The sequence below is a fragment of the Phyllobates terribilis genome, unplaced genomic scaffold (assembly GCF_046119375.1).
Source record: "Phyllobates terribilis strain yellow unplaced genomic scaffold, ASM4611937v1 Scaffold_9__5_contigs__length_417890890, whole genome shotgun sequence".
Classification (NCBI taxonomy): domain Eukaryota; kingdom Metazoa; phylum Chordata; class Amphibia; order Anura; family Dendrobatidae; genus Phyllobates; species Phyllobates terribilis.
In genome coordinates this window covers 371,873,713-371,888,940 of record NW_027362769.1, presented here as the reverse complement: position 1 = coordinate 371,888,940, position 15,228 = coordinate 371,873,713, and the positions used below count along the sequence as shown (strand labels likewise).

Genomic DNA, 15,228 nt, shown 5'->3' with positions numbered 1-15,228 from the left:
GCTGCCAAAAATTAGGACGGAGCAACTTGCAATGCCCCTTACAAGAGCCATGCAGTACAGCATATTACAAACATAAGTCCCATTATTGGGGAGTGGGTGTCCCATGGTATTTGCTTATGCTTTCCCAGCAAAATCTGCCAAAAATTAGGACGGAGCAACTTGCAATGTCCCTTACAAGAGCCATGCAGTACAGCATATTACAAACATAAGTCCCATTATTGGGGAGTGGGTCTCCCATAGTATTTGCTTATGCTTTCCCAGCAAAAGCTGCCAATAATTAGGACGGATCAACTTGCAATGCCCCTTACAAGAGCCATGCAGTACAGCATATTACAAATATAAGTCCCATTATTGGGGAGTGGATGTCCCATGGTATTTGCTTATGCTTTCCCAGCAAAAGCTGCCAAAAATTAGGACGGAGGAACTTGCAATGCTGACACCCTGGTGGTATAGTGGTGGTGGAGGCTGAGGATAAGGAGAAGAAGATTAAACAGCCGAAACGAGGAAGCGTATACCCATGTGTGGGTGTGAAGCGGTGCATGTGAATACACCTCCCGAAATAACACAGTGGATTTGACTTTATGTTACTCTGCTGTCATTTGGTGGTGATGAGAAGTCTGGCCCAATCCAGCCCTTGTTCATTTTGATAAGGGTCAGCTTTTCAGCATTGTCAGTTGACAGGCGAGTGCGCTTATCAGTTATAATTCCCCCAGCGGCACTAAAAACACGCTCCGATAACACGCTAGCGGCAGGGCAGGCCAGGACCTCCAAGGCGTACAGAGCGAGTTCATTCCAAGTGTCCAGCTTGGATACCCAATAATTAAAAGGCACAGAGGAATCACGGAGGACGCTGGTACGATCGGCAAGGTACTCTCTCACCATCTTTTGAAACTTTCCACTCCTTGTGAGAGTACCCTGCGCCTCAGGGCCTGTAAGCTGGGCGGGTGTCAGAAAACTGTCCCAGAACGTTGACAGTGTTCCCCTGCCTCTGCTGGATTGGAGTTGCATCTCTCTCGCCTGTACGCCTTGGTTGGGCAACGAACTGTGACCTCTGCCGCTAGCGTGTTCAGATGGGAATTTTTTTAAGAGTTCTGCAGCAAGGGCCTTCTGGTATTGCCCCATTTTTGTAGACCTCTCCACCTCAGGAATAAGAGAGTGAAAGTTCTCCTTGTAGCGGGGGTCTACAGGTGTCACCAACCAGTAATGACTGTCACCCAACATTTTGACAACGCGAGGGTCACGGTTAAGGCAGCGTAACATAAAGTCAGCCATGCGTGCCAAACTGGTAACGGGCAAGATTTCCGTGTCCTCACCAAGATGACGACTGACCATGCTCTCCTCCTCCTCCTCCTCTTCCTCCTCCCCCCTGTCCTCAGGCCACCCACGCTGAACCGACGGTATTACACTTGTACAGGTACTACCGACTACAACGCATGATAGCAGCTCCTGTTCTTCCTCCTCCTCCTCCTCCTCTCCCTCATTGTCCCCCAATGCACGTTGGGATGAGATGAGGCTGGGCTGTGTGTAATCGCCCGCTACGGCTTCTTGATCCATCTCATCATACTCTGGCTGCAATGCCTCCTCTTTAATTCTCTGCAGAGAGCGTTGCAAAAGACAGACAAGTGGGATGCTGACACTAATGATGGCGTCATTGCCACTCACCATCTTGGTGGCCTCCTCAAAGTTTGTCAGGATGGTACATATGTCAGACATCCAGGTCCAGTCCTGAGGTCTTATGTGTGGAGTCTGACCTGAATATCGACGGCCTTGTTGCAGCTGGTACTCCACAACTGCTCTCTTCTGCTCACAAATCCTTTGCAACATGTGGAGGGTAGAGTTCCAACGTGTGGGGACATCACACACCAGTCGGTGTGCCGGAAGCTGCAAACGCTGCTGCAACACAGCAAGGGCGGCGGAAGCTGTAGCCGACTTGCGAAAATGAGCTGACAGGCGGCGTACTTTCACGAGCAGATCTGGCAACTCGGGGTACGATTTAAGAAACCGCTGAACCGCGAGGTTAAGCACATGAGCCAGGCATGGTACGTGTGTGATCTCATCTCGCCTCAGAGCCGCCACCAGGTTACGGCCATTGTCACACACGACCATGCCGGGATGTAGGTTCAGCGGTCTCAGCCACAGATCTGCCTGCTCTTTCACAGCTGTCCACAGCTCACAAGCAGTGTGAGGTTTATCACCTAAGCTTATGAGTTTCAGCACAGCCTGTTGCCGCTTGGCGGAGGCAGTACTGCAATGCTTCCAGCTTGTAACTGATGTGGTGATATCTGAGATGGAGGCTGAACATGAGGAGGAGGAGGAGGATGCGCAGGAGCTGTACACTGTGGGGGCAACTCTGACTGACATAGGGCCCGCAATCCTCGGTGTGGGGAGGATGTGTTCCGTCCCAAGGTCCGACTGGGTCCCGGCTTCCACTATGTTTACCCAGTGTGCCGTCAGAGAGATGTACCGTCCCTGGCCACATTTACTTGTCCACGTGTCCGTTGTCAGGTGGACTCTCCCAGTAACTGCGTTGTTGAGGGCACGGCAGATGCTTTGGGACACGTGCTTGTGTAGTGCAGGGATGGCTCACCGGGCAAAATAGTGTCGGCTGGGGACCGAGTACCGAGGGACGGCCACCGCCATAAGATTGCGGAAGGATTCCGTCTCCACCAGCCTAAAAGGCAGCATTTCCAATGCAAGCAGTCGTGAAATGTGCGAATTTAGGACTTTGGCCTGTGGGGCGTTAGCTGCGAATTTCCGCTTTCGTTCAAAGGTCTGGGATATGGACAATTGAACGCTGCGGTGGGACGTGGACGTTGATGCTGTTTCTTGAGAAACTGCCATAACAAGTGAAGACTGAGAGGAGGGGGCATCTTTGCATGCAGTATGGACAGGGGATTGCCTTGCACACACAACAGGGGGTTCTATTGCACGCACAACAGTGGAAGAAGCAGTGGTGACACCCGCTGCCACTGGTCGTGGACCCTGGGTTTCGCCCCACAAAGTCGGGTGCTTTGCTGCCATGTGCCTGATCATGCTGGTGGTGGTCAGGCTGGTAGTTTTGTCACCTCTGCTGATGCTGGCATGGCAGGTGGAACATATGGCCTTTTTGGGGTTATCAGCAGAGTCTTTAAAAAAATTCCAGACTCTGGAAGACCTACCGCTTGTACTGGCAACGTCCCTCGTGTTGGTGTTACGGGGAACGGTTGCCTGCCTTCTGTCTGCGGCCACCGCACTGCTTCTTCCTGCCTGTTGGGGTACTCTGCCTCCCTCCCCCTGTGTGCTGCTGGCCTCACTCTGCATGTCCTCCTTCCACGTTGGGTCAGTTACTAGATCATCCACCATCTCCTCCTCTTCCACTTGCGCACCACGATCCTCCTCCTCACTTCCTGGCAATTGTGTCTCGTCATCGTCCACCTCTTGTGACAGATTGCCAACGTCGACTTCCTGTGGCCGTGGCTGTTCAAATATTTGGGCATCGCAACATGGGATCTCCTCTTCCACCACTTCAAGCGTATCAGGCGAGGGGCCCAAATATGGAAATGGACCAGTGAACAGCTCTTCAGAGTGTCCAAGTGTGGGATCAGTTGCTGTCTGACGACTCTCGGCATGGTGGGAGGAAGGAGCATCAGGGTGAGGAGGAGTATGCGTTCGAGACTCACGGCTACTAAGAGTTGACCGTGTGGAAGACAGACCGGAGGTGGTGGTGCCCAGGTAACTGGAAGTATTGTCTGCTATCCAATTAATAACCTGTTCACACTGATCAGTTCTCAATATTGGTGTTGTTCTGTGCTTTCCTAGTAATTCGGTCAAGAAGTGGGAGCGAGAAGATGTGGCTGTTGGTTGTGGCACATTTTCACCTTGGCCACGGCCCCGTCCTCTGCACGAACCATCACCCGAACGTCCACTTCCACGTCCCTTGCCACGCGCCTTGCCCATTGTAAATGAAGTAAAAAGCTTACACTTGCACTATCAATGGAAAAAGGGTAATAAAGAGTAGATTAGAACCGTGGAAGAGGAAAACCACAGTTATTGTTTACCGGGGTATACCACACTTTTTTAAATAGAGATATTTGCGGCTGAACAGTGAGCGACACACTCAAACTGCTTTTTTTTTAGATACCAAAGGCCCAAAACTGGATAGTACAGCGATTTGACCCGTGGAACTGCGAAACCACACTGGGATGTCAGGCCTACACAAGACTATTTTCAACAGATATATTTTTGTGTCACAACAGTCAGGAGACACTACTGTTTTTCTTTACGGAAAAAACTACCAAAACCTGAATAGTAGAGATTTTTTACTGTGGAACAGCAAACCCACAGTTATAATTTACTGGTGTATACCAGGCTTTTTAAAATATATATATATTTGCGGCTGAACAGTGAGCGACACACTCAAACTGTTTTTTTTAGATACAAATGGCCCAAAAGTGGATAATACAGAGGTTTGTACCGTGGAACTGCAAAACCACACTTGTATTTCTCGGGCCTACACCAGACTATTTTCAACAGATATATTTGTGTCTGAAAAATCATGGAGACACTATTTTTTTGTTTTTACAGCAAAAAATGCAAAAAGCAGGATAATAGAGATTTTTTACCGTGGAACAGCAAAAGCACACTTCTGTCTCTCTGGCCTACACCAGACTATTTTCAACAGATATATTTGTGTCTGAAAAATCATGGAAACACTATTATTATTTTTATACAGCAAAAAATGCCAAAAACAGGATAATAGAGATGTTTTACCGTGGAACATCAAAACCACAGTAATAATTTACTGGTGTATGCCAGGCTTTTTAAAATATATATATATTTGCGGCTGAACAGTGAGCGACACACTCAAACTGTTTTTTTTTAAGATACAAATGGCCCAAAAGTGGATAATACAGAGGTTTGTACCGTGGAACTGCAAAACCACACTTGTATTTCTCGGGCCTACACCAGACTATTTTCAACAGATATATTTGTGTCTGAAAAATCAGGGAGACACTATTTTTTTTTTTTTTACAGCAAAAAATGCAAAAAGCAGGATAATACAGATTTTTTACCGTGGAACAGCAAAAGCACACTTCTGTCTCTCTGGCCTACACCAGACTATTTTCAACAGATACATTTGTGTCTGAAAAATCAGGGAGACACTTATTATTTTTATACAGCAAAAAATGACAAAAACAGGATAATAGAGATGTTTTACCGTGGAACATCAAAACCACAGTAATAATTTACTGGTGTATACCAGGCTTTTTAAAATATATATATATTTGCGGCTGAACAGTGAGCGACACACTCAAACTGTTTTTTTTAGATACAGATGGCCCAAAAGTGGATAATACAGAGGTTTGTACCGTGGAACTGCAAAACCACACTTGTATTTCTCGGGCTCACACCAGACTATTTTCAACAGATATATTTGTGTCTGAAAAATTAGGGAGACACTATTTTTTTTTTTTTTACAGCAAAAAATGCAAAAAGCAGGATAATAGAGATTTTTTACCGTGGAACAGCAAAAGCACACTTCTGTCTCTCTGGCCTACACCAGACTATTTTCAACAGATATATTTGTGTCTGAAAAATCAGGGAGACACTTATTATTTTTATACAGCAAAAAATGACAAAAACAGGATAATAGAGATGTTTTACCGTGGAACATCAAAACCACAGTAATAATTTACTGGTGTATACCAGGCTTTTTAAAATATATATATATTTGCGGCTGAACAGTGAGCGACACACTCAAACTGTTTTTTTTAGATACAAATGGCCCATAGAACTGTGTCTGAAAAATCAGAGGCACGCTTTTTTTTGGGGGGGGGGGGCACCAAAAGGTTAATAAGATGGGTATTTGTACATTGTGAAGGAGGAAAAAAAAAAGAGGATTTAGATTAAAAAAAAAGGATTTTTCCTGGCCCCCGGGACCTGGAGCTAAGTCCAGCAATTTCAGCAACAGGAGCAGCAAACAGGACTGTAATGCAGCGTTTGCTGGTATAACCACTGCGTCTCCTATACAGCCTGCCTGCCTGCCTGATATACCTGGGATGGATATTAGTCCTGAGAAGGACTGTTTGTTTGATCTGGCAGCCTTTACAGACCCTACACTAACTAATTTGCAGGATATATCTCTCCCTAAATCAGCAGCGCTGTCCCTACACTGTCTGATCCGGAGCGACTGTGTCCAAGATGGCGGCGCCCGGTTTTAAATACTCGAGGTGACGCTGTGCGGCCAGCCAATCACTATAATGCCCACAAACAACATGGCTGCGGAATTACAGTGACTGGCTGGCAATCCCTGCATGTTCATTGGCTCTGTAAAGAGCGCCAAACATGCAGGGCAGAGACCCGAGCTCCCTCCCGAGTAACCCAGAAATGCTCGGTGCTCGCCGAACATCCCGAGTAGCGTGATGCTCGGGCGAGTACCGAGCAGTGTCGAGCATGTTCGCTCAACACTATTCATTATTCAAGAAGAGTCCAGGCCACAGACATGTAATTAGTGATGTTAGTGAAGACATGCAATTATAGCTGAGTCTGCTGTCCGATGTCTCTCCTGAATCCTCTATAGTCATGAACTTCCGGCCATGTGTCTATCTGTTCTCGATGGGGAGAGAGAAGAAATATGCTCTCATATGACCTAACAGTGCTTGTTGCAGGCCATTATCTGCCTTTGTAAACTTATAGTGGTAATCTGCAGGTAAATAGTATTTAAATCTTGTTAGATTATTTTACTGGAAGAGCGGCTACTGGGAGAAACTGAAGTTATATTTTCTCTGTAGCCGCTTTCTTCCAGTCATTGAGGCGGTGCAGTTAGCTCTAACAGTCACTGCTCAGATAGAAATGACTGCTACAACCTTCTATTTCCATTGAAGACTGAAAGTGAGCGGCTGCAAGGAGAATATAACTGATTGATGATATAGGAAGTTGATTGGTGCTTATTGGCTTTCATTGTGATGTAGCAATGATGGTTCTCTCATGCATTTTTATCATTGCAGAACATCCTCTATTTACACAAAGAAATGCGCTGCCGACAATGATAATTTTTATGGTTGTATAAAATATGCAATCCATGACAAATGATTTATTCTTTGACGTTTCATGTTTGCACCGGGCAATGATCTGAACAAATATTAGTACAGTTGATTCTTTGCAATCGTCACGTCATGTAAATGATACTTTAGTCAGTTATTAATAGAGCGTTGTTGCCTACCTTATAAATTTGTATGGAATTTTTTACTTTTTCCTAAATTTGTAATTTTCATATTTAGATGAATATGATTTTTAAAGTTATTTTGTTAAAAAATCCAATCCTTTTTCTTCTTTGCAGATCATTGTACCAGCAGCTCTGAAAGACATCGGATATGTTCGTATTTCAAAGCAGAAGATGATAGCATCACACAAGAAACATATGAGGAGCATAGCAACATCTCAGATATACCCTCAGCCCTTCATAGCAAAGAACTATCTCCTAATTCATCACAGACTGTTAAGCAAAATAAAATTAGCATAAGAAGTGGGGAAGATCAAAGAGCGTCCACAAGGAAGAAGCCATTTTCATGCTCAGAATGTGAGAAATGTTTTACAGATAAAAGCAATCTCTCTAAACATAAGAGAACTCACACAGGAGAGAAGCCATTTTCTTGTTCAGAATGTGGGAAATGTTTTGCTCTGAAATCAAATCTTGTGGTACATGAAAGATCCCACACAGGAGAGAAACCATTTTCTTGTTCAGAATGTGGGAAATGTTTTGCTGTTAAATCAAATCTTGTGGTACATGAAAGCTCACACACAGGAGAGAAGCCATTTTCATGCTCAGAATGTGGGAAATGTTTTAATTGTAAATCTTATCTTGTTGCACATGGGAGAATTCACACAGGGGAGAAGCCATTTTCTTGTTCCGAATGTGGAAAGTGTTTTAATTTCAAATCTCATCTTGAAATACATGAGAGAATTCACACAGGAGAGAAGCCATTTTCATGTTCAGAATGTGGGAAATGTTTTAATTGTAAATCTTATCTTGTTGTACATGAGAGGATTCACACAGGAGAGAAGCCATTTTCATGTTCAGAATGTGGGAAATGTTTTAATTGTAAATCTTATCTTGTTGCACATGAGAGGATTCACACAGGGGAGAAGCCACTTTCTTGTTCCGAATGTGGAAAGTGTTTTAATTTAAAATCTCATCTTGAAATACATGAGAGAATTCACACAGGGGAGAAGCCATTTTCTTGTTCCGAATGTGGAAAGTGTTTTAATTTCAAATCTCATCTTGAAATACATGAGAGAATTCACACAGGAGTGAAGCCATATTCATGTTCAGAATGTGGGAAATGTTTTACAGATAAATCATCTTTTCTTACCCATGAGAGAATTCACACAGGAGATAAACAATTTTCATGTTCAGAATGTGAGAAATGTTTTACTAAGAAATCAGATCTTGTTAAACATGAGAGAGTTCATACAGGAGAGAAGCCATTTTCATGTTCAGAATGTGGGAAATGTTTTGCTATGAAATCACATCTTGTTAGGCATGAGAGAATTCACACAGGAGAGAAGCCATTTCTATGTTCAGAATGTGGGAAATGTTTTAGTAACAAACCTCTTCTTGTTACACATGAGAAAATTCACACAGGAGAGAAACCATTTTCATGTTCAGAATGTGAGAAATGTTTTACTAAGAAATCACTTCTTGTTGTACATGAGAGATCCCACACTGGAGAGAAGCCATTTTCTTGTTCTGAATGCGGAAAGTGTTTTAATTTCAAATCTCATCTTGAAATACATGAGCGAATTCACACAGGAGAGAAGCCATTTTCATGTTCAGAATGTGGGAAATGTTTTAAATGTAAATCTTATCTTGTTGCACATGAGAGGATTCACACAGGGGAGAAGCCACTTTCTTGTTCCGAATGTGGAAAGTGTTTTAATTTAAAATCTCATCTTGAAATACATGAGAGAATTCACACAGGGGAGAAGCCATTTTCTTGTTCCGAATGTGGAAAGTGTTTTAATTTCAAATCTCATCTTGAAAGACATGAGAGAATTCACACAGGAGTGAAGCCATATTCATGTTCAGAATGTGGGAAATGTTTTACAGATAAATCATCTCTTCTTACCCATGAAAGAATTCACACAGGAGAGAAGCCATATTCATGTTCAGAATGTGGAAAATGTTTTGCGATTAAATCAACTCTTTTTACACATCAGAGAAATCACACAGGAGATAAACCATTTTCATGTTCAGAATGTGAGAAATGTTTTACTAAGAAATCACTTCTTGTTGTACATGAGAGATCCCACACTGGAGAGAAGCCATTTTCATGTTCAGAATGTGGGAAATGTTTTGCTATGAAATCACATCTTGTTAGGCATGAGAGAATTCACACAGGAGAGAAGCCATTCTCATGTTCAGAATGTGGGAAATGTTTTAGTAACAAACCTCTTCTTGTTACACATGAGAAAATTCACACAGGAGAGAAACCATTTTCATGTTCAGAATGTGAGAAATGTTTTACTAAGAAATCACTTCTTGTTGTACATGAGAGATCCCACACTGGAGAGAAGCCATTTTCTTGTTCTGAATGTGGAAAGTGTTTTAATTTCAAATCTCATCTTGAAATACATGAGCGAATTCACACAGGAGAGAAGCCATTTTCATGTTCAGAATGTGGGAAATGTTTTAATTGTAAATCTTATCTTGTTGTACATGAGAGGATTCACACAGGGGAGAAGCCACTTTCTTGTTCCGAATGTGGAAAGTGTTTTAATTTAAAATCTCATCTTGAAATACATGAGAGAATTCACACAGGAGTGAAGCCATTTTCATGTTCAGAATGTGGGAAATGTTTTACAGTTAAATCATCTCTTCTTACTCATGAGAGAATTCACACAGGAGTGAAGCCATATTCATGTTCAGAATGTAGGAAATGTTTTACAGATAAATCATCTCTTCTTATCCATGAGAGAATTCACACAGGAGAGAAGCCATATTCATGTTCAGAATGTGGGAAATGTTTTACTAAGAAATCAGATCTTGTTAAACATGAGAGAGTTCATACCGGAGAGAAGCCATTTTCATGTTCAGAATGTGGGAAATGTTTTACTAAGAAATCAGATCTTGTTAAACATGAGAGAGTTCATACAGGAGAGAAGCCATTTTCATGTTCAGAATGTGAGAAATGTTTTACAGATAAAGCATCTCTTCTTATCCATGAGAGAATTCACACAGGAGAGAAGCCATATTCATGTTCAGAATGTGGGAAATGTTTTACTAAGAAATCAGATCTTGCTAAACATGAGAGAGTTCATACCGGAGAGAAGCCATTTTCATGTTCAGAATGTGGGAAATGTTTTACTACAAAATTACAACTTGTTAGACATCAGAGAATTCACATTGGGAAGAATAATAATAAATAATAATAATCTTTATTTTTATATAGCACTAACATATTCTGCAGCGCTTTACATACATTATTGTTGCTGTCCCCATCGGGGCACACAATCTAGATTCCCTATCAGTATGTCTTTGGAGTGTGGGAGGAAACCCATGCAAACATGGGGAGAACATACAAACTCCTTGCAGATGTTGTCCTTGGTGGGATTTGAACCCAGGACCTCAGTGCTGCAAGGCTGCAATGCTTACCACTGCACCACCATGCCACCTGTGGAAGAAGCCATTTTAACCTCTTTGTGATTAAGCCCAATTTTTCAAATCTGACGTGTCACTTTATTTTGATAATAACCATCGAATTTTTCAACTTATCCCTGTTATCACAGTGTTTTTTTTCCTGGAACATATTTTATATTAATAATAAATTTAAATCAATGTGTTTAGCTTTTATTTATACAAGTTTTAAAAATTTGACAAAAAAAACAATTTATAATATTCAAACTGAATTTTTATACACAAAAACCAAATAGTTATACTACATAAAAAAGTGAATAAGTAACATTTACCTTATGTTTACAATGTCAAAATAATTCAAGTTTTTGTCAGAAGGGTTAAAAGTTTAGCAGCAAGGTTTCATTATTTTAGGGCAATGTACTAAACTTATTTTTTTAGGGACTTATTCAGTTTTGAGGGGCCTATATATTGGAAATTCCCCTGAAGGGATATCACTTTAAAAATATCAACCCGCAAAGTATACAAAACTGCTTTCAGGATGTTTAACTCTTAAGGTACTTCATAAAAATAATGCAAAATGGAATTAATGGAATGAAAAATTGTGAAGCTGTCATAATGTAATCATACAGTGGAGTCCATCATACTGTGTTGGTGGGCTGTGGATGCAACTATTATGCTGTGGGAGGCCATCATATTGTGTGCGGGGGAGCTATAGGGGCTACAATAATACTGTGTGGGGGCCAATATCATACTCTACGGGGTGGACTGTGGGGACCACCATCAGCTGTGTGAGGGGCTACAATCATACTATGGGAGGGGGCTGTGGTGGCTGCCAGCATACTGTGTTGGGGGCTGAAAGGGTATCATACTGTCTGTGGAAGGTTGTGTGTGTTATGGAAGGCCTGGAAGCATTTGGGCTGCAACGACCATAATATGGTAAATTTCAATCTAATATTCAATAAAACATTTCAAAGGAGAAATGCAAATGTTAGAACAGCACCTTCGCCCCTGAATGTGTCCCCTTCCTTCCCCTGCAGGGACGCCGGTGTGGTCACTTACCTGTTCGCGCTCCCTTGGCATTTCTCTCCTAGAGCTTGCGCACGAAATGCAGGTCTCCTGTGAGAATGCTTAGGGCGCGCGAGCTGCTTGTTTCTTAAGCAGCTTGCGCTTCTGAAAATGTCCCCAACCAATGGCTGGGAGACATTAGGTATTGAAGACACCTTCCCCAAAGGGGTCCCTGTACTTGTGCGCTCTGAATCTGATACTGTCCGTCCTGTTTACCTAAACCTGTCTGCCCCTGTTGCAGTCTGTCCTGCTGTACCTGTACCCAAACCAGTCCTGTTCCTGATCCGTCTGAATCAGCACCTGTGATCCTGTACCTGCAGCAGTCCCGTGTTCCTATGCCTGATTTTGCATCTCTCTACCAGCCATATCCCTCTTTCTAAACCAGTTCCTGGCCAGTCCTGCTTCCCTGTCCCTTTGGGGGTCAGCTGCTTCTGCTCCAGAATTAATTACCTTGATGATGGGATTGAGAGTAAAGTGTCAGTCTTTGCTGACGACACCAAACTGTATAATATTAAAATCTGACCTTGACATTACAATATTGCAAAACAATCTGGATATGATTTCTGAATGGGCAAACACTTGGCTATTGAGATTTAATGTTGATAAACGTAGAGTAATGTACCTAGGATTGAGTAATCCTATTGCTACATATACAGTTAGGTCCATATATATTTGGACAGAGACAACATTTTTCTAATTTTGGTTCTAGACATTACCACAATGAATTTTAAACAAAACAATTTAGATGCAGTTGAAGTTCAGACTTTCAGCTTTCATTTGAGGGTATCCACATTAAAATTGGATGAAGGGTTTAGGAGATTTAGCTCCATAACATGTGCCACCCTGTTTTTAAAGGGACCAAAAGTAATTGGACAGATTAAATAATTGTAAATAAAATGTTCATTTCTAGTACTTGGTTGAAAACCCTTTGTTGGCAATGACTGCCTGAAGTCATGAACTCATGGACATCACCAGACGCTGTGTTTCCTCCTTTTTGATGCTCTGCCAGGCCTTCACTGCGGTGGTTTTCAGTTGCTGTTTGTTTGTGGGCCTTTCTGTCTGAAGTTTAGTATTTAACAAGTGAAATGCATGCTCAATTGGGTTGAGATCAGGTGACTGACTTGGCCAATCAAGAAAATTCCACTTCTTTGCTTTAATAAACTCCTGGGTTGCTTTGGCTTTATGTTTTGGCTCATTGATGTCCATCTGTAGTATGAAACGATGACCAATCAGTTTGGCTGCATTTGGCTGGATCTGAGCACACAGTATGGCTCTGAATACAACAGAATTCATTCGGCTGCTTCTGTCCTGTGTCACATCAACAATAAACACTAGTGACCCAGTGCCTCTGGCAGCCATGCATGCCCAAGCCATCACACTGCCTCCGCCGTGTTTTACAGATGATATGGTATGCTTTGGATCATGATCTGTACTACGCCTTTGCCATACTTTTCTCTTTCCATCATTCTGGTAGAGGTTGATCTTGGTTTCATCTGTCCAAAGAATGTTCTTCCAGAACTGTGCTGGCTTTTTTAGATGTTTTTTAGCAAAGTCCAGTCTAGCCTTTTTATTCTTGATGCTTATGAGTGGCTTGCACCGTGTAGTGAACCCTCTGTATTTACTTTCATGCAGTCTTCTCTTTATGGTAGATTTGGATATTGATACGCCTACCTCCTGGAGAGTGTTGTTCACTTGGTTGGCTGTTGTGAAGGGGTTTCTCTTCACCATAGAGATTATTCTGCGATCATCCACCACTGTTGTCTTCCGTGGGCGCCCAGGTCTTCTTGCATTGATGAGTTCACCAGTGCTTTCTTTCTTTCTCAGGATGTACCAAACTGTAGATTTTGCCACCCCTAATATTGTAGCTATTTCTCGGATGTTTTTTTTCTGTTTTTGCAGCTTAAGGATGGCTTGTTTCACCTGCATGGAGAGATCCTTTGACCGCATGTTTACTTCACAGCAAAACCTTCCAAATGCAAGCACCACACCTCAAATCAACTCCAGGCCTTTTATCTGCTTAATTGAGAATGACATAACGAAGGGATTGCCCACACCTGTCCATGAAATAGCCTTGGAGTCAATTGTCCAATTACTTTTGGTCCCTTTAAAAACAGGGTGGCAGATGTTATGGAGCTGAAACTCCTAAACCCTTCATCCAATTTTAATGTGGATACCCTCAAATGAAAGCTGAAAGTCTGAACTTCAACTGCATCTGAATTGTATTGTTTAAAGTTCATTGTGGTAATGTCTAGAACCAAGATTAGAAAAATGTTGTCTCTGTCCAAATATATATGGACCTAACTGTACATTAAATGGGAGAATACTCTGGACTACAGAACAGGAGAAGGACTTGGGTATTCTGGTTACAAGTAAGCTGAGCAGCAGCACTCAATGTCAAGCAGCAGCGGTAAAAGCAGATTTTAGGGTGTATAAAAAGAGAGGTAAAATCACTCCAGGTTGGAAAACTTAAGCTTGTTTTGCTTAGAAAAAATATATCTCAGAGGAGATCTCATTTAGATGTATAAATATATGTGTGGTCAGTACAAAGTACTGGCACATAAAGTTATTCCTTGCAAAGACCATACTAAGGACCAGGGGGCACTCATTACGGGTGGAATAGAGGCGATTCCGGCACCTAAACAGGAAAGGGTTCTCTACAGTCAGAGCAGTCAGACTGTGGAATGCCGACCACAAGAGATACGGATGTCCGACACTGTAACAGCTTTTAAAAAAGGGCTGGATGATTTCCTCAGTACACATAACATCGTGGGTTATAGTTAAATTAGTGACAAAATGTATAATTGGTGGAGGAAGGTTGAACGTGATCAGGGGCTGGCTGGCAAATTTTAGCTTGGGGGGGCAAGCACACAATGGTGGCCCATGATTCGTGACTCATCAGTATCATAGTTACCTCTGGCTGCTTCATAAATTAAAGGTACCAAGGCTTTAAAAAAACAAAAACTGGTGTGTTATTGAGATGGCACACACCTATGTAATTACAGATAGTTTGCTGTCTGTAAAGCTATGTTCATACATTGTGTTTTTTTGATGCTTTTTCATGTAAATTTTCAGCTGCGTTTTACAGTACCAGCAAAGTCTATGAGATTTCAGAAATCTCATGCACACACATTGGTTTTTGTTTCACCAGTATTTTGTGCTTTGCATGTTTTTTTTGCACAATAGAGCATGTCACTTCTTTCAGCATTTTTTCAGTGTTTTGCGTTTTTCACCCATTGAAAGTAATGGATGTTTAAAAAATACTGAAAAAACGCACCAAAAAATGCAGACATGAGGTTTTGCAGCGTTTTTTGTGCCATAACCTGATGAAATAGAATGATTTTTTTTTTCACTGAACTTTATGTACATGCATAAAGAGACTAAAGAACAGTGAAAAAACACAGCAAAACTGCAGCAAAAAAAAAACAAAAAAACAAGCAAAATCCTGAACAAACCTTCCTGGCTAGATTAGGTTTGTGCTGCAGAAAAAAAAGATGCTGAAAAAACACCTAATATGAACATAGCCCAACAGCTCGAGACATGAATAAAAA

General features: G+C 42.1%; 1 protein-coding gene across 1 annotated transcript in view; it reads left to right on the top strand.

Moving 5' to 3' along the window:
• Positions 1 to 10,545, top strand: part of LOC141162310 (uncharacterized) — a 67,777-nt gene extending 57,232 nt beyond the window's left edge. Inside the window, exon 3 of the mRNA XM_073648287.1 lies at positions 7,319 to 10,545. Within this exon, the coding sequence (XP_073504388.1) occupies positions 7,319 to 10,407 (3,089 nt within the window). The 3' untranslated portion in view covers positions 10,408 to 10,545. The remainder of the gene's footprint in view (positions 1 to 7,318) is intronic.
• Positions 10,546 to 15,228: the final 4,683 nt, after the last annotated feature.